We start from the raw sequence: 19988 nt of genomic DNA, 5'->3' as shown, positions 1-19988 counted from the left end.
GGGATGACTTGCTCCTGCCCTACTATTCAACCGTGACTTCTGGCCTCATTTCTAACAGAGACCCACCCTCCTCCTCCTCTCCTATGCAGATTCCCAGCGTGGTCTTCTCCAATACCTCAGCTATATAAAAAAGTTTCTCCATTGAAGACTACTCAGTGACAGCGTATTGACACCACAGAGGTAGGATGCAGTTTTGTTTCTACAATATTCCACACACTGAGCTCCCAAAGCCAGCAAAGTTACTGATGGTCATTTTCTCACAGCAAAGGAGCAGGAGTCAGAAAAGCATAGACTGATGCAACCTGTACTGAGATTGCACATTTCCTGAAACACAGTTACAGGTATGCAAACATACTGTCTACCTGACCATTAGTCTGAGCCCGGAGGCCTTGTATAAGAATGGAATGAACAATAATGGCATTTTGCAACAGTGCTTCTAAGACATACCTATGACTACATAGCCACAATTTGGCACAGTAAATCTTAACAATTAAAAAGTTCTCAAATCAGCAGCAATTTTCTCTCTAAACCACCAAAAGAACGGATCTGATTTAACAAAATCTAAACAGTTAGACCTTACCTGTGAAAAGATGGTCATTTCATTTTTGTTATAGACCATTTTTTTCTTATTGTAAATATTTGGGCTACGGACAGACTTCAAGTAAATTTCTTGCATATCACCGTCTGGGGGAAAATGACAAACAATTCATTAAATTTGTGATATCAAGGCTGTAAAGTCCTTCAGATAAGCAACATGTAAAGTAATTCCTCCCAATTCAACTTGGAAGGTGTGACCTAGTGCTAATTTAGGTAGTAGCTGGCTTTGCCCAAGTAGGGAGATCATCTAACAGGAATCAGAATTGCCAGTACTTGTGTCAGTCTAGATCCACTTAGGTTGCAGAGGTGATCTACCAGATATAATTTAATACAAAACTCAACATAAAGTAGGAGAGTTATCACAATGGAATTTAAATGTAAATGCTTTTCTCCAAAATTAAATAACCTTTAACAAAATCATATTCTCAGAAATAACACATTTCAAAGAGACACATTCCTGCAATTTTGCCAGTGGGTTAATTACTGAGAAAAATCGGCAATTTCCCATTCGCCTTAGGACAATAATCCAACTTTACAACACACATTATTCAACTTGGACAGCTGCACTTCACAGATAACATGCCCATGGTCACAGAAATACTAAAACCATCATTTCCACTGAATATTTAATAATTTGTTTTACTTAGTCTTCAATCCCATATCTTAAAACACTACAGAATAGAGTCATAGAAATATACAGCACATATGGAGGCCATTCGGCCCATTATGTCTGTGTCGGCTCTTTGAAGGAGCTATCCAAGTAGTCCCACTCCCCTGCTTTTTGCCCATAGCCCTGCAAATTTCTCCTTTAGGTATTCATCCAATTCTCTTTTGAAAGTTACTATTGAATCTGCTTCCACCACCTTTTCAGGTAGTGCATTTCAGATCATAGCAACTCACTGCATTAAAAAAGAAATAATTTCCCCCACTGAATTTTTTGCCAATTATCATAAATCTGTGTCCTCTGGTTACCAACACTCCTGCCAGTGGAAACAGTTTCTTCCCATCTACTGTATCAAAACCCCTCATAATTTTGAACACCGCTATCAAATCTATATAAAAGTATTTATCCATTTGTTTTTTTTTGTTTTTTTAAAAAGGTAGAATCAACACAGCATTAACTGCTTTTCCTGGGCGTCGACTCCACACTTTCAGTAGAGAAAAATTCTAGTCCCTATTCTTGCTGATAGCTCACATTTTCTATGCATATCCTCTATCTGTTTAGTCACTGGCTTGTCATCTTGTTTTATTAAAAAATAAAGTACAATACATTCAAATAAAGGCTAAATATAACAGGTAGTATTTACTTCCAATGTATTTGTTTTTATGCTCATTTTCTCTGCTCACTTCCTCTTTTGAACATGTTGACTATTTTCTAGGGTATGGCTGCACGGATGCTGGGAACATTCCAGTAACTTGCGTAAAGTGGCTATTATTCATGTGAACCTTGACAGCACATCAGCAGGCTATTCGACTGTAATGGCATCAAAGCTAAACCTGATCCTGTCCTGAACTGGTATACACACATTAACCACTGAAGTAATTGTAGCACTCCTTTAAGATCAGCTAATTCAACACAGACCAGGCATCAAATCTTTCTGGTCTATTTGGCTCAGCTATTCACTGGATAGAGTCACTGAGCCATCAGGACTTCACCTTTCTAATTTATGTTTGCAAAAAAATACAGTTCCAAATAGTGCAAACAGAACTAATGAGGCCTTCATTTCAGATTTTAAATTGCTGCAGAAAGTTACCACTTATAACTTGCGAAAGTTGGGATTCATCATTGATGAAATGTTTCAAAGGAGTATCGTTGATATGGTCAGAATCATCTTCATCAGAGGACACATTTTCAGCTCCCTCCGAGGAAAGTTCAGCCTCTTCATCAAGAAACTGTCGAGCAGCATGCTAATGGAAAAAGCAAGACAGCTGCCAATTAACAATTATATTTAAGTAGCAATCCTTTGCCATCTCAAAATTCCAGATACATGCCTTGTAATAGAAAAAAGTTATATCGACATCAAATGGCGCTCCTTATAAAAATAGCAGTATGGAGATTTTTATAATTTGAGATGTTACACTTGTACAGATCAGTGTGTGGAGTGAATACTGTACAACTGTTTTGATGGCCATGAACATACAAAAAAATGACAGCATATTATCTTTTTAATTGAAAGGCTTGAGCACATAATCTAGGCTGACATCGCAGTGCAGTCCTGAGGAAATGCTGCATTGTCAGAGGTGCCTTCTTTAGGATTTGGTTTTAAACTGAGGCCCTACCTACTTAATCAGGTGCATGTAAAAGATCCCATGGCACTATTCAAAGTGTAGGAGAGATTTCCTGGTGTCCTGGACAACAGTCAAAGAAAAGATTAGCTGGTCATTTAGCTTATTTGCTCTTCGTGGCACTTTGCTGTGCACAAATTAGCAGCCGTGTTTGCCTACACTTCAAAAGCAATCCATAGGCTGTGAAGCACTTTGGGACATCCTGAGGATGCAAAACATGTCATATAAATGCCATTCTTTCTTAGTGTTGAAAATCCACACAATGAATTTTGGAACTGGAATGGGTGGCATAGTGGTACACCTTGCCAATAGCTCACACCCAAAATTCTTCACATGTTGAGTTTCTGTGCCAAGCTGTACTGTCTGGGAGGAAGGGATACAGAAACCAATAGAACTGAATTAAGCACCTTGGGGTGTTTTATTACGTTAAAGGTACTATATAAATGCAAGAAGTTATTGCTGTTGAAATAGATGCACTGAGGTCAGCACTTGGGTTCCAGGTTAAAAAAAGGCATTCCTCCCTCCCTCTACTTTTCCCAGTTCCAGTCTTACTTCACCCATAATATCAATGTCATAATTGGAGCTGCCCAATTTTACACTAGTCACAGTTGCCCAACTTCATTTTTACATAACAAAAATCAATTAATAAGCATTGTAATGCCAAAATACAAGAAAGCATGATGAAAAATCACTCAGCAAAGGGAAGTCATTTTCGTAGAACCTACAGTACAGACTATAGTCAAAAGTTTAGTAATGAATTATGGTGCAGCTGGAGGGGAAAAGTCAAGTCTGCAATAAAGAAACCCATTCTCTTAAACTCAAATCTTGTGATTATGCCATGTCAGAGAATTCCGATGATTCATTTATTTGAAAAACAGCCACATCAAAAGTAACTTGAACAAAACTGCTATGACTTCTGCCCAAGGTTATGTTTCCATGGTAGCCCGTCTTTTTAAAAAGGATTGACCAAATCGAATTCTAAGAGGGCTAAGCTCAAAACCATTATGTATTCTCTAAATATGTAAATTATATTTAACTGGCAAAATTCTTAATTGATAATACAAACAGAAAATGCTGGAAACATTCAGCAGGTCAGGCAGCATCTGTGGAGAAAGAGAAACAGAGTTAACGTTTCAGGTCGATGATCTTTCATCAGGCAAACGTCTCTCCAGATGCTGCCTGACCGGCTGAGCATTTCCAGTTGTTATTGCATATTTCCAGCATCCGCAGTATGTTGTTTTTGTCCTCAACGGATAATTCTGTCCTAAAACTATACAAGGTACTAATATTTGTCTTGTGTGTTAATACTCCATCTTAATAACAGGTCACTGACCTACAAAATGTGCCAAAAAAAGTTCATATACTGCTTCATACAACAACTGAACATGTGACTAAGACTGCACCTGTACAGCGCCTTGGGACGTTTTACTACGTTAAAGGTGCTACATAAATACAAGTTGTTGTTGTTGTTGCACCTACCTTTCTCCAGGAACGATGAATGTTTCTGGACAATTTGGAATCTTTATTATTCTTGGTTGCAGTTGCTCTAAAATCATCATCTTCACTGTCTGTGAAGCCTAACTGTGAAGTGAAATCATCCACAAATCAAGGTTCAGTCCCATTTCCTTCACCCAAAATGTTTAGCTGACATTTCAGTGATTGTACAAGAGCCTAGCTGTGAACCAGTGGAAGTCACTGTACATCTTACTAATAGATGTAATGCAGTTTCAAACAATCAGAAGCATATGCTATGTCTCAAAAACTATGCTCTTGGGTCACAAACGTAATGCAGTAATGGTTTCATGTACGACTTCTGTTAAACAATTGTGTGCAGAGAACAGAACTGCAGAATAAAAAATAAATAAACATTCAACTCTTACAGAATTAGTTTCTTCTTTATTTTGAAGGCTAGTTATGATTTAAGTAAATTCTCAACAATGCCCAAAAATATCATTTACCCAATACAATTATGTATTTTACTTAATCTCATTTCTTGCCTTTCAGGTCAACGATGGCAATGGTTTTAAAATAAAGCTAAGTTCATTTTCAAAAACATCAGATTGACTTTCCAGAAGGGATAAGGTCCTGAGAACAGGGCTCAATTTTTCATAGGTCCTTCTGTAAAAGATCTGGGCAAAGACGCACATTTACAATGACTGAAAAATAAAGCTACACAGAGTTGGCTTTAAACTCATCTTCCAGACTCTGTAAATAATGAATAATGGGTCAAAATCCTGGCACCATAGGAAACCTTTTCCATAATTATATGCATGTTCCACAATAATTTTTTTTAATTATTTACGTACATTAAGTGTTTTCCTGGGTTTTCGCTTAGCCAAAACAGGTGAAGCAATATCACTGGTACCCATCACCTGCAACACAGAATACTTCCATGAAAATTAAACTCCTATTTACTACTGATCATGGAAACAACATTGTTCATCACCAGCAACACAGGCAAGAATGTCAGCTTCCATTTTCTCAGCTTTGTGTGTAGAACAGCTTCAAATTCAATTCATTCATTCTTTTTCTCTCTCCAGTTTATTTTTTCATCCATCCTTTTGGTTCCCTTTGGCCACATTCCAGTGCCCAACAGAGAAAAGGAAACAACTTGCTGCTATACCTCTCCTAATGCTGCTGGAGTTATTCCACTTTCTGTGGGGAAACACCCTTCAGCTGCATCAAGTCCTCACCCTAGCAACAGCACTGTCAACATCCACATTAGAGTCCGAGGAATGTAGTACAATGCACTGCAGCCCCATTGGACTGTGCCTCCATGCACCCACAGCTGTCAGTACTTCCAACTTCTGCTTTAGCCTTTCAACATGCAATGATGAACATAAATATGCTCACATTCCAATCAGTTTAATACCACCAGGCTTTAACCTTTACAATACCATTATTTAATGAGTCCTCCTCCCCAACCAAGGGGAAATGATGCTTCACTCATAGAGTCTTGGTTAGACCCCATCTGGCGTACTGTGTTCAGTTTTAGTCACTAAACCTCAGGAAGAATATATTGTCCTTGGAGGGGGTATAGCGCCAATTCACCAGAATGATACCGGGTTTAAAGGGTTCAATTATGTAAACAAGTTGCATGAACTTGTGTTTAGAAGGTTGATCCAATCAAGGTGTTTAAAATAATAAAAGGAATTCAATAGGTCAGATACAAAGAAACGATTTTCTCTGGTGGGGGAAATCCAGAACAAAGGGACATAATACTAACATTAGAGCTAGGCCATTTAGGAGGGAAATCAGGAAACACTTTCACACAAATAATAGTGGAAATCTGGAACTTGTCTCCCCAAAGGCTATGGATACTGGGTAAATTAAAATGTTCAAGACTGAAATTGCTGGATTGTGTGTTAGGAACGGGTATCACAGAATGATACAGCACAGAAGGAAGCCATATGGCCCATCGGAAGGGATATGGAACAAAGGTGGGTAAATTGCGTTGAGGTACAGATCAACCATGATCTAACTGAATGGCGGAACAGGCACAAGGGGCTGAATGGCCTACTCCTGTTCCTAGGTCAGTAGCTCAGAACTATGAATTTGTAGTACCCAGTGTGCTTTCCTGTATTTCTTAGTTAAAAGAAAATCTACATTCATTTTACTCTGACATGAGAAAATTGCCATTTAGAATGAATCTATAAAATGATGTACATTGGTGCCAGTTATTATGTAAATCGACTCACCTCAGGAGACTCAAGAACACCGAATTTTATTCTTTTACTAGGTCTTCTGATCACCTCATCTTCACTCTCACTGTTGCACCTACCTGAGGAAAGAAACATTTTCCTATACATCAGAAACAGTTCATTAATAATCAACCTTTCTAAAAACTGATAGAACAAATATTTTCATACCAAGAAAAGAAAAAGCACTGCTGCTTAATGGTCTTTTAACTTTACACTTTTTTCTTGTCTGAAAATAGTTTTCTATAGATTTCTATTGCTGACTAAAGCATATTAAGTAACATGGACCAATCACGGGGACAAGTAAGTGGTTGTGCTTTTTTTTAAAATATGCAAGATGTTACTTATAGAATAAATACACTTCACTGGTAATACTATGCATGTCTGAATATTTCAAGTGCAGCCTTGTTTTTGCCATCAGTAAGTAACTGAAGTCTGACAGTTCATTTGAGTTCACAACTGGGTTTCCGTTAACTCATGACTTTGTACCATCAATTTGAAGATGGCAGAATAAAAAAAAAAAATGCTCAAGGGTTTATGTTTTCAGCCACTTAAAGGTTTCATATCAGGCATAATGTGTAGTACATATCCTTTAGGACATTAAACTAATGGTAAAACGTGTGTAATTAAGCAGAAAAGAACAAGTGGATCAAAGTTAGCCATGAAATCATAATATGAAACCACTTTTTTTTCGAGGAACAGGGGTGGCGAAAATAGGAAAACTGATACGGAAAATATGGAATGTTCAGTGACAGTCTAGCAGGGAGTCAAGTTACTCCGAGGAAAATGGAGCACTCTATAAACTGACGACCACTTGGGAGAGATCCTTCCGTGGATTTGTAAATTAACATCTTTATTTCAGTGTCCTGTGAAACTTTTACTTCATTTAAACTGTTCTGCCCGGTTCATTTCTTTAGAATTGTTGTCACACAAATGACTGTTCAACAAATAAACAGACAACTACTGTGACCAAATCTGAAAGTTTAATGAGACTTAGTTTAACAGATAAATAACATGTTATTTCACATTAAATGGCCACCAGTGAATCATTTAATGGCTCACAGTGCGTACCATGTCTAAAATATTGTATGCAATTTGCTGACAAAAGCCCTGGTTTGAAGGGAGCAATTGAGTAATTCAAATGACATGAACCCTTATAGCAATGCTTAAATTATTTATATACATAACATCCAAAATCAGTACACATTCCTTGGAAACTACCGCCCCATTTGCAAATTACTGCCTCTCCAAAGTCTATGAACGTGTTGTCGCCTCCCAAATTCCTGCCCAACTTTCCCGCAATTCCATGTTTGAATCTTTCCAATTAAGTTTCCACCTCTGCTACAACTCTGAATTAGCCTTAATCCTCAGTGACTGTTGTGGTGTATGTAACCTGTTCCACCTTAAGAGAACTACCTTAAGAGATGTACTACTTTCTCTTGGCTGCTGTATACTGTAATACCGGTGGTGACCACACCGGTATATAAGTGTTGTGTAGGGATTTGCTGGGCAGTTCAGCCCTGACCTCTGAATAGTAAAGACCTGTTAAAGTTATTCTTGTGGTCTGTGTCCAGTGATTTATAATAAGCATAACTGGGACACACAGACTCAACAGTGGCGACGAGTCCGATCTTACCCTGCGGCAGTTTTACATTCAAGGCAGCTTCGTCCTCAGAACGGGCGTCGAGAAGAGGCATCCGCCCTCATCATCCTGCTGAGCACCATCGCACGGGAGGCATCGAGAACCCGGGTTAAAAAGAAAAATTCTGACCACGAAGCCCTCCATCAGCGACAGGCAGTGATCATCCCTTCTACCACGGTGGTGGGTAAGCCGATCAGCGACACGAGCAGAAAGTCGGCCGCGTTGACTCTGGAGTGGGGGAGGGAAAACGGAGGAAAAAGGGCGGAGAACTCGACCACGGCCGGTGAAAAGGGCCGGGCTGCAATCGAGGCCGAGAGGCGCAGCGACTGGGGCAGCTTAAGGCACGAGAGCCGCGGAGAACTCAAACGCAGCCGGTGTAAAGGACCGGGCTGTATGCGGGGCTGAGAGGCGCAACAGCAGGGGAAGCGTGAATGCCCACGGGAACCGCGGGGGAGTAAAAGCAGCGTCGGGGAATTGAGAACCGCTGGGGAGGCGAGAACGGCAATCGCAATTGCAGCCAGCGGGGGAAGAAGGCAAACGCGGGAATCCGCCATTGTAGTCGGCGGGGGAAGAAGACGAGCGCGGGAAAGACCGCCAAGCGCGGGAAGTCGCCATTTTAGTAGGCGGGGGAAGAAGACAAGCGCGGGAAGCCGCCATTTTGAGAAAAAGAAAAATTTAAAAACTTGCAAGGATGCCTAAACATGGGAACATTAATACCTTTGATAGCGATATCGAAGATTGGACCACGTATGTAGAACGCATGGAAGTTTATTGTAAAGCAAATAAGGTACCAGATGATGAGAAAGCACTAACCTTATTAAGCTCAATGGGTGCAAAGACATACGGGCTATTGAAGCACCTTCTGTCACCAGATAAACCAGCGGATCAGACTTTCGCGAATATTGTTACTGTCCTGAAAAATCATTTAAACCCCACGCCGCTGATGATAGCGGAACGATTTAAATTTTACAGAAGAACGCAGCTGAAAGACGAAAGCAACGCTGAATTTTTAATTGAACTGCGTAAGCTATCAAAGTAGTCAGTTTGGAACAGGACTAGCAGATGCGCTGAGAGATAAATTTGTGTGTGGATTGTTAAAAGAAGGAACACAAAAGCGACTGCTTGAGGAGAATGATCTTACGCTTGATAAAGCTGTCACTATTGCAGCATCGCACGAAGCCGCAGCGAGAGGCACTGCGGAAATGCAGCAACGGTCACCGGAACTCAGCACCAATCAAATGGTCTTGGGTACAGTAAAATGTTATCGTTGTGGAAAGACAACGCACGATCAGAACCAGTGCTGGTTCAAAAATCAGGAATGCAGAAAATGTGGCAGGCTTGGTCACATAGCTAAAGTATGCCGGTCAGGAAAGAAGACCAGCAACAAAAAAGTCACCGCAGGAAAAGTACAGAAAGGTACACAAGGTGACAGAGAACAGTTCGAACGAACAGAAGTCAGATTCAGACTCCAGCAGTAATGAACTGGGTAGTCTAAGAGTACACAATGTTGGTAATGAAGCAGACCTCCAAACAATCTGGGTCACACTTCAGATAGCAGGAGTCCAAGTGAAGATGGAATTGGACACTGGATCGGCATTGACGGTCATGAATAAGAAAGATTACAAAAGGTTATTCCCACATATTCCCCTACGGGATACGAAGATTGTATTGAAAACATACACGGGGCAAAGAGTATACCCCATCGGGAAGATAGAGGTAAAGGTGGTCCACAAGGGCAAAGAAAGCCGAGGAATGGACTTATATGTGCTACCTGAGGGAGGTCCACCACTACTGGGACGGGAGTGGATTAGGAAAATAAATATGGACTGGCATTCCTTAAAAGCACTAACGGTAGATTCCGGTAAAAAGGTGTCAAACCTAAACGATTGTCCAGAATATTGGACGATGCTAAAGAGGTGTTCCAACAGGGACTGGGAACACTGAGAGGAATTACGGCAAACATCAAGGTTGAAAAACATGCAAACCCGAAATTTTTCAAAGCCAGACCGGTATCTTATGCGATACGACCTGCTGTGGAAGCTGAGCTGGAAGGGCTAGAACGTTCAGGAGTACTGTCTAAGGTAGACTGGAGTGAGTGGGCCATGCCCATTGTTCCCGTTATGAAGCGTTCATCGAGCAACAAGCCGGGGGAACCGGGGAAGGTTCGCATCTGTGGAGATTTCAAGATCACTGTTAATCCGGTGCTTCACACGGTGCAGTATCCGCTTCCGTGGATTGAGGATATCTTCGCTTCGTTGTCTGGCGGGAAACACTTCAAGATAGACCTGGCGCAGGCGCACTTACAGATGGAAGTTGAGGAAGAGTCACGCCAGTATCTCACGATCAACATGCATAGAGGCTTGTACCGGTATAATAGACTGGTTTTTGGAGTGGCATCGGCTCCAGCAATTTGGCAGAGGGCCATGGAGCAGGTATTACAGGGAATTCCAGGCACACAATGTTACCTGGACGATATTCTGATTACAGGAGATGATGACGAGGAACACCTTGCAAATTTGGAACTGGTGCTCACCAGATTGAAAGAATATGGACTTCGAGTTAATCGCCAGAAATGTGAGTTCTTTCAGAAGCGGATCTCGTACTGTGGTCATGTCATTGACCAGGAGGGGCTTCATAAGTCTCCTGACAAGATCGAAGCTGTTGTGAAGGCTCCCGCTCCGGATAATGTATCCCAGTTGAGGTCGTTCCTAGGGTTGATTAACTATTACCATAAGTTTCTGCCAAATTTATCCACGGTGCTGCACCCGCTGAACGCTCTTTTGCAGAAGGGAGTACCATGGAAGTGGAGCGAGGACTGTAAGAGGGCCTTTCGCAAAAGCAAGGCATTGATCACCTCAGAGGAAGTGTTGGCTCACTTCAACCCAACGCTGCCTATTCGTTTGACTTGTGATGCTTCTCCATATGGTATTGGGGCAGTACTCTCACACAAGTTGCCAAATGGCCTGGAGAGGCCAGTCGCGTTCGCATCCAGATCATTGACCTCCGCTGAGCGCAACTATGCTCAGATAAATAGGGAGGCTCTCAGCCTTGTGTGGGGAGTAAAGAAGTTTAATCATTACCTGCAGGGCCAAAAGTTTACGCTTCTGACAGACCACCAGCCGTTGGTATCCATTTTTAACCCTAAGAAGGGTGTTTCGGTGATGACAGCACAGAGACTCCAGAGATGGTCCCTTTTCCTAGGGGCACATCAATATCAGATCGAATTCAAAGGTACAAAGCAGCATGGTAATGCTGATGGGCTGTCGCGCCTGCCACTACCTACAGAGGAGGAGGCACCGACGGTTGACCCTGTTGAGTTATTTCACTCGACCATCATCGAATGTTTACCAGTCACCAATGCAATTATTGAAAGAGAAACCAGGAACGACCCGACACTGTCCCGGGTCTACGAAGTGACAGTGAAGGGATGGCCAGCACATGGTGATCCACTGTTACCGGCATTCTCAGCAAGACGAGAACAGCTGTCCATCTGTCAAGGAACATTGATGTATGGAACAAGGGTGATTATTCCTCCTAAGTTAAGAGAGAGAGTTCTAAAGGAACTGCATGAAGGTCATCTGGGGGGAGTCAAGATGAAAAGCCTTGCTAGGGCTTGTGTGGTGGCCGGGTATCGACCAACAGATAGAGGATCTGACGAAAAGCTGCTCAGGGTGCCAAAAAGTGCAAAATGCACCTCCGATTGCACCGCTGCATCCATGGGAATGGCCTTCAACCCCATGGCAACGTGTACATATTGACTTTGCGGGTCCATTCATGGATTCCATGTTTTTAATTGCGGTGGACGCACATTCTAAATGGCCAGAAGTGATTAAGATGACTACCACTACCTCGGAAAAGACGATCGCGGTGCTAAGAACGATATTTGCAAGAAATGGATTGCCAGAACAAATATGTTCAGACAACGGACCGCAGTTCGTGTCAGAAGAATTCCAGAAATTCATGAAGAAGAATGGGGTGAAACATTATACCTCTGCCCCATATCATCCGGCTACAAACGGGTTGGCCGAGAGATTTGTACAAACGTTCAAAAAAGCAATAAAAGCCATGAGCGAAGATCAGATTCCACTACAACACAAGGTGGACAAATTCCTACTGGCATATCGAAACGCCACCCATGCAGTGACAAACCAAAGTCCTGTCATGATGTTCTATAACAGGAGGTTGCGGTCCAGGTTGGACTTGTTAAAACCAAATGTGCGGAGGGAAGTTGAAAAGAAACAGTTCCAGCATATAAATAACAAGACCACTCGGAGTTTCGAAATAGGACAACCAGTGTTAGCCCGGGACTATAAAAACGAGAAATGGCAATCTGGAACAATTAGGGCCAGACAAGGACCCCTGATGTACACAGTAGATATTGGTGAAAATGTAATACGGCGTCATGCTGACCAACTGGTAGAATCGAGAACAAGGGTCGAACCCATGGTTACGGCAGAGACAACCGTGGAAGAAGTTAGTGAACCTGAAGCATCTACCTCAGAAGTGAATGTACCTGATGATGATGTCCAATCCATAAGAGACCAACTAGATGAGTCACCCCAGCAACGAGAATCAGAGACCCCTGAAAGGCGTTATCCAACTCGAATCAGGAGGCCTCCTCAGAGACTGAATCTTTGAACTGTTTTGCATGAAGTTGTATATATATATATGTTATTATGTTATGTTAAATGGGGATATAACTGTTAAGCTAAAAAGGGAGGATTGTGGTGTATGTAACCTGTTCCACCTTAAGAGAACTACCTTAAGAGATGTACTACTTTCTCTTGGCTGCTGTATACTGTAATACCGGTGGTGACCACACCGGTATATAAGTGTTGTGTAGGGATTTGCTGGGCAGTTCTGCCCTGAGCTCCGAATAGTAAAGACCTGTTAAAGTTATTCTTGTGGTCTGTGTCCAGTGATTTATAATAAGCATAACTGGGACACACAGACTTAACAACTGTGACCATGGTGCATTTTCCCACCTCATCCTTCTCTAGAGCCTTTGAATCAACAACATCATCCTCCTCCAACACCTCTCCTCCATTGTCCAGCTCGGTGGGACTACCCTCACTTGGTTCCACTATTACCTATCCAATCATAGCCAGGGCATCTCCAGCATTGGTTTCTCTTCCTATCCCCACAGCATCACCGGGTCCCCCAAAAATCTATCCTTGCCCTTCCTCTTTCCAATCTACATACTGCGCCTTGTCAACATCATCCGCAAACATGTTGTCAGGTTCTACATGGATGCAGACAACACCCAGCTCTACTTCTCCTCCACCTCTCTCAATCCCAGAAATGCATTGCATCGTCAGACTGCTTGTCTGGCATCCAGTCTTGAATGAGCCGCAATTTTCTCCAGTTAAACTTTGGGATACCAAAGCCATAATTTTTAGACCCCACCACAAACTCCGCATCCTTACAATTCCATCCCCTCACGTTGAACCAGACTGTACGCAACCTGTGTCCTATTCGACCGAGCTGAGCTTCCGACCCCAATGTCTCCCCTTCATACTTTCACCTCCGTAATATGACCCTCCTCTGTTCCTGGGACATTGGAACCGGTTCTGGGGGAGGTGGGACCAGTACAAACTGGACGGTTTGCACCTGGGCAGGACTGGGACCGATGTCCTAGGTGGAATGTTTTTAGTGCTGTGGGGGAAGGTTTAAACTAAAATGGCAGGGGGTTGGGAACCTGTGCAGGGAGAGAAAGGAAAGGGAAACAAGGATAGAAGCAAAAGACAGGAAGGAGAAAAGCAAAAGTGGCAGTCAAAGAAATCAAGGGTTTAAATCAAACATCGCCACAGTAAATAATAATTCTAAAAGGTCTAAGAGTGCTAAAAAAAACAAGCCTGAAGGCTTTGTGTCTTAATGCGAGGAGCATTCGTAATAAGGTGGAAGAATTAGCTGCGCAAATAGATGTAAACGGATATGATATGATTGGGATTACGGAAACATGGCTCCAGGGTGACCAAGGCTGGGAACTCAACATCCTGGGGTATTCAATATTCAGGAAAGATAGGCAAAAAGGGAAAGGAGGTGGGGTAGCATTGCTGGTTAAAGAGGAGATTAACACAATTGTAAGGAAGGATATTAGCTCTGATGATGTGGAATCTGTATGGGTAGAGCTGAGAAATACCATGGGGCAGAAAACGTTAGTGGGAGTTGTATTCAGACCACCAAGCAGTAATGCGGAGGTTGGGGATGGCATTAAACGGGAAATTAGAGACGCGTGCAATAAGGGCACAGCAGTTATCATGGGTGACTTTAATCTACATATAGATTGGGCTAAACAAATTAGTAACAATACTGTGGAGGAGGAATTCCTGGAGTGTATACGGGATGGTTTCCTGGACCACTTTGTCGAGGAACCAACTACAGATCAGGCCATCTTAGACTGGGTATTATGTAATGAGAAAGGAATAATTAGCAATCTTGTTGTGTGAGGCCCCTTGGGGCGGAGCGATGATAATATGATAAGAATTTTTCATTAAGATGGAGAGTGAAGTAGTTGACTCCGAGACTAGGGTCCTGAATTTAAATAAAGGAAACTACGATGGTATGAGGCGCGAGTTGGGTAGGATTGATTGGGGAATGTTACTCAAAGGGTTGATGGTAGATAGGCAATGGCAAACATTTAAAGATCGCATGGATGAACTACAGAATTTGTTCATCCCTGTTTGGCATAAAAATAAAACAAAAAAGGTAACTCAACCGTGGCTAACAAGGGAAATTAGGGATAGCATAAGATCCAAGGAGAGGACATATAAATTGGCCAGAAATAGCAGTAAACCTGAGGATTGGGAGCAGTTTAGGATTCAGCAAAGGAGGACAAAGGGATTAATTAAGAGGGGGAAAATAGAGTATGAGAGTAAGCTTGCTGGGAACATAAAAACTGACTGTAAAAGCTTCTATAGGTATGTGAAGAGAAAAAGATTGGTGAAGTCAAGCGTAGGTCCCTTGCAGTCATAATCAGGGGAATTTATAATGGGGAACAAAGAAATGGCAGACCAATTAAATACATACTTTGGTTCTGTCTTCACAAAGGAGGACACAAATAACCTCCCAGAGATGTCGGGAACATAGGGTCTAGTGAGAGGGAGGAACTGAAAGAAATCAGTATTTGTAGGGAAATGGTGTTAGGGAAATTGATGGGATTGAAGGCCGATAAATCCCCAGGGCCTGATAATCTACATCCTAGGGTACTTAAGGAAGTGGCCCTAGAAATATTAGATGCATTGCTGGTCATCTTCCAGAACTCGATAGACTCTGGAACAGTTCCCATGGATTGGAGGGTAGCTAATGTAACCCCACTATTCAAAAAAGGTGGTAGAGAGAAAACAGGGAATTATAGACCGGTAAGCCTGACATCGGTAGTGGGGAAAATGCTAGAGTCCATTATAAAAGATGTAATAGCAGAGCACTTGGAAAACAGTGACAGGATCAGACAAAGTCAACATGGATTTACAAAAGGTAAATCGTGCTCGACTAATCTGGAATTTTTTGAGGCTGTAACTGGTAGGATAAGGGAGAACCAGTGGATGTGGTGTATTTGGACTTTCAGAAGGCTTTCGATAAGGTCCCGCATAAGAGATTAGCGTGTAAAGTTAAGGCACATGGGATTGAGGGCAAGGTACTGACTTGGATAGAGAACTGGTTGGCAGACAGGAAGCAAAGAGTGGGAATAAATGGGTCTTTTTCCGAGTGGCAGGCAGTGACTAGTGGGGTACCGCAGGGATCGGTCCTAGGACCCCAGCTATTCACAATATATATTAATGATCTAGACGAGGGAGCTAGATGTAATATCTCCAAGTCTGCAGACGACACAAAGCTGGGTGGGCGTATGTGCTGTGAGGAGGATGCCGAGAAACTCCAGTATGATTTGGACAGGTTGGGTGATTATACTGCATTTGCCATGCATCTGCCCAATGTGGATAAATGTGAGGTTATCCACTTTGGTGGCAAAAACAGGAAGGCAGATTATTATCTGAATGGCAATAGATTGGGAGAAGGGGAAGTGCAACGAGACCTGGGTGTCCTTGTGCACCAGTTGCTGAAAGTAAGCATGCAGGTGCAGCAGGCGGTTAAGAAGGCAAATGGTATGTTGGCCTTCGTAGCGAGAGGGTTTGAGTACAGGAACAAGGATGTCTTACTGCAGTTGTACAGGGCCTTGGTGAGACCACACCTTGAGTATTGTGTGCAGTTTTGGTCGCCTTATCTGAGGAAGGATGTTCTTGCCATGGAGGGAGTGCAGCGAAGATTCACCAGACTGATACCTGGGATGGCAGGAATGGTGCAGGAGGAGAGATTGGGTCGATTGGGCTTATACTCGCTGGAGTTTAGAAGAATGAGAGGGGATCTCATTGAACCTTATAAAATTCTAACAGGACTAGACAGACTAGATGCAGGAAGGATGTTCCCAATGGCAGGGAGAGGGGGTGGTGTTGGGGGGGGGGGGGGGGGGGGGGGCGGGTGGAGTCCAGAACCAGGGATCACAGTCTAAGGATAAGGGGTAAGCCATTTAGGACAGAAATGGAGGAGGAATTTCTTCACCTAGAGAGTGGTGAACCTGTGGAATTCTCTACCACAGAAGGCAGTTGAGGCCAATTCATTAAATATATTCAAGGAGTTAGATATATTTCTTAAGGCTAAAGGGATCAAGGGATATGGGGATAAAGCAGGGACAGGGTACTGAGTTTGGATGATCAGCCATGATCTAATTGAATGGCGGAGTAGGCTCGAGGGGCCGAATGGCCTACTCCTGCTCCTATCTTCTATGTTTTAGCCAATCTGCTGCTGAAACACTCATCCTTGCCTTCACTTCCAGATTCAGCTATTACCAATGCATTCCTGGCCAGCCTCTCATTCTCTATACTCTAAACTTCCACTCATCCAAAACTCTGCTGCCTGTATACCACCCCCACCAGGTCCCGCTCCCCCACCAGATCCCACTCCCTCAATCCTGTCCGTGCTGACCTACATTGGCTCCTGGTCCCCCCCCCCACCCCAATGCCTCCAAATTAATATTCTCACCCTTGTGTTTAAATCCCTTTATTACCTTATCCCTCCCCATCTCTAACCTCCTCCCACCCTACTACCCCGCCTCAAACACTCCGCACCACCAGATCTGACCTCATGCATCCCTCCCCACTTGCTTCAGCCCTCCATTGATGGCTACACCTTCAGCCATCTAGGCCCCATGCTCTAGCATTCACTCCCTAAACCCACTCGCCTTTCCACCTCCCTTTACTCCTTTAAGACCCTCCTTAAAATACACCTTTTTGGCCAAGTCTTTTGTCACCCCTCTTAATATCCCCAGCTTTGGCTTGGTGCCCATTTTCAGTCTGCTTATGCTTCTGTGAAGGGCCTTGGGATGTTTTCCTATGTTAAAAGGTGCTATATCAGTGCAAGTTGTTGTTGATTTCCCCATATGAATTTACTCAGTACACATCATCCGTTAGAACATATACTATGACCTCACTAAAACGAGAACAAAGTAATCGCATTTAAAAGTGGCACTGAAATTAAACCTATTAAATGGAAAAGGGGTGTTTTGGCGCCAATAAACATTGTACTGTCATGTGACTGAGATAAAATAAAGAAAACATTTAACAGTTCCAAAGCAAGATGATGCTGGAAACATTCCTAGGGCTCAGTAATAAATTATTTGTGGATGGATCAAATATGGAGAATCATTGGTTACTTTGGATTGAGGAGTTGGCAGTGATTGAAAAATGTTAAAATACAAATATGTATTTTCAAGAAGCAAATGTTTTCTCCACAAAAATCAAGTGGTATTTCACTATACATAAAGGATAGCAATCACTGGATCATAAAGTAAAATTCCAGATGGGGGTGCTGTACATCAGGATTTCTCACTGCATAGTAGAGAAACAGCGAAGAACATTTCGGGCATCTCATAACATAAAGGCACAAAAGAAAAAAGCCACACTTTCACAAAATACAGTTCGACAAATGAATAAAGATTTAGAAATTTTAGCAACAAGATGCGTCAAGTGTCAGCCCAATACTAAAAACTTAAGAAACAGAATCATTATGCAACTGTTATATTGCTATGAATGCCACAGTGGCACTCAGTAACAAATTGTATAAATCATGTGTTTTTATGCATAGCTAGCCCTGTAGAATTCTGAAGATCTACTTTCAAATATGCGGCACATATAATTTAAAGAACATATTTGTAAGGTTGGCAAAACTCATCTTGAAAGGCACAAGTATCATTTAAGTCTCAAAGGGGTTACAGTAGTATATATATATAAAAAATATTACGATAAACAACTGAAAAAAGGCAGTGATTAACCGCAGTAGTTCACAGCTGCAAATCACAGATATAGTATACACGATGTGATTAAAAAAAAAGATTGAAATGGAAAGATAAAAGCTTGGATTGGAGAGATATACTCCCAGCAGACTAACGAGACAGAAACAGAGGAACATTTTAGGGTAGTTTTTCCCCTGGGCCCTGCTTACCAAGCAGCGCCTGAAAGACAGGTGCACAGAGGAAAAATGGGCATTGATCATTTTTTGTGCCTGAATGATGCTGCAGAAAATCCTCTGAAGATTTTTTTGGTGGTTGCAACTCAAGTGGGTGCAGGAATGTAAATTGCATGCAAATTGGTGTCAAATGGCTCTGAATTTCTTGTGAAAGGACCAGGTGCAGATCAGGGGAATAGTAAATACGCACTGCTGCTTCCAGAGCTGGCGTATAGACAATTTGGTTAAAAGTGCCAGAATGACACAAAAATCACAAATTTGCATGGGGAAAGTATAATGTGGGGATAAAAAGACTCAACGTTTATGTTTGGCCACAACTGTGTTTTTGCCCCCAAAAGAAGAAAAAAAAAAAATCTATGCCTGGTTTACCTTTCCTCTCAATATTCCAAAGTCATTAGCTTCAAAATAAATTGAATAGTTCTGTGGCTCCTCCTGCACCTGTCCCTTTAATGTTACTGCAATATCCAAGGCCCCGATCTTGCCTGTGCTATTTACGTTAGGCCTGATGGGACTGAGGTTATTATCCTGGCAGAGTGCACTTGCTTTGGGCTGCGACCAAATTGCTCCAGGATGGAGACTGCACAGGAAAATCTGAGCTACTGCATTTTATGGCTTTATTAAATCGGAAACCACAGCACTATCCATTTGATAAATAAAATGTGTAAATAAAATGTTCTTTCTCTTCCTCCCTCCCCCCATGATCATGAAGGCAAAATTGCTCGACAAAGCATTCCTAGCTCTGATCTGTCCCCAAGTTTTCCTCCTCATCCCCAACCATGGAAGTAAACAAATCGTTTAATCCTGGAACCTATTCAGAAAAGGGATGGCACATTTGGTTGTGAACTAACCCAACCACATTATTGGCAGCATTCTTGCCCAACACACAAACAGTGCAGCCATATGAAAGCACACAATAAAAATGTGGCCATGGAAATAATCGGAGATTCAGCACATGTGGTATACCTCTGCTGAATTTCAGTACGGTGTCTGTATTAAAACTCTGGGCTTGGTATGAAGGAGAAATCAAGTTTAGAAGGGTTGCAGCTATATTATAAAGTCCTCATTTAGTCAAAAATCAAATGGTCAGCTAAAGTTGCAAGTTTGGGTTGTAGCGCAGAGCCTCAGTACTGAATCTGATGATTCCTACACAGCTGCAAAAGGAGCATTCATTATTGCAGCTCACAGTGGAATTCTGTTAATAGTTTAAAGTTTCTGTACTTTTCGCTTAGAGTACATGCATGCTGCAG

General features: G+C 42.3%; 1 protein-coding gene across 2 annotated transcripts in view; it reads right to left on the bottom strand.

Moving 5' to 3' along the window:
* Positions 1–19988, bottom strand: part of fancm (FA complementation group M) — a 133019-nt gene that overhangs the window by 6595 nt on the left and 106436 nt on the right. The window contains exons 15-19 of one of the 2 annotated variants that reach the window (XM_086002919.1): positions 6582–6664; positions 5190–5255; positions 4363–4464; positions 2352–2505; positions 581–684 (exon numbers count right to left, since the gene is read on the bottom strand). In XM_086002919.1, coding sequence (XP_085859045.1) covers positions 581–684; positions 2352–2505; positions 4363–4464; positions 5190–5255; positions 6582–6664 — 509 coding nt within the window. The remainder of the gene's footprint in view (positions 1–580; positions 685–2351; positions 2506–4362; positions 4465–5189; positions 5256–6581; positions 6665–19988) is intronic. The other variant, XM_086002920.1, reaches the window with a different exon arrangement.

This window comes from Somniosus microcephalus, chromosome 12 (assembly GCF_052327205.1).
Source record: "Somniosus microcephalus isolate GS21.2 chromosome 12, FLI_Smic_1.0, whole genome shotgun sequence".
Classification (NCBI taxonomy): Eukaryota; Metazoa; Chordata; class Chondrichthyes; order Squaliformes; family Somniosidae; genus Somniosus; species Somniosus microcephalus.
This window is presented reverse-complemented; position numbering and strand designations above follow the sequence as displayed.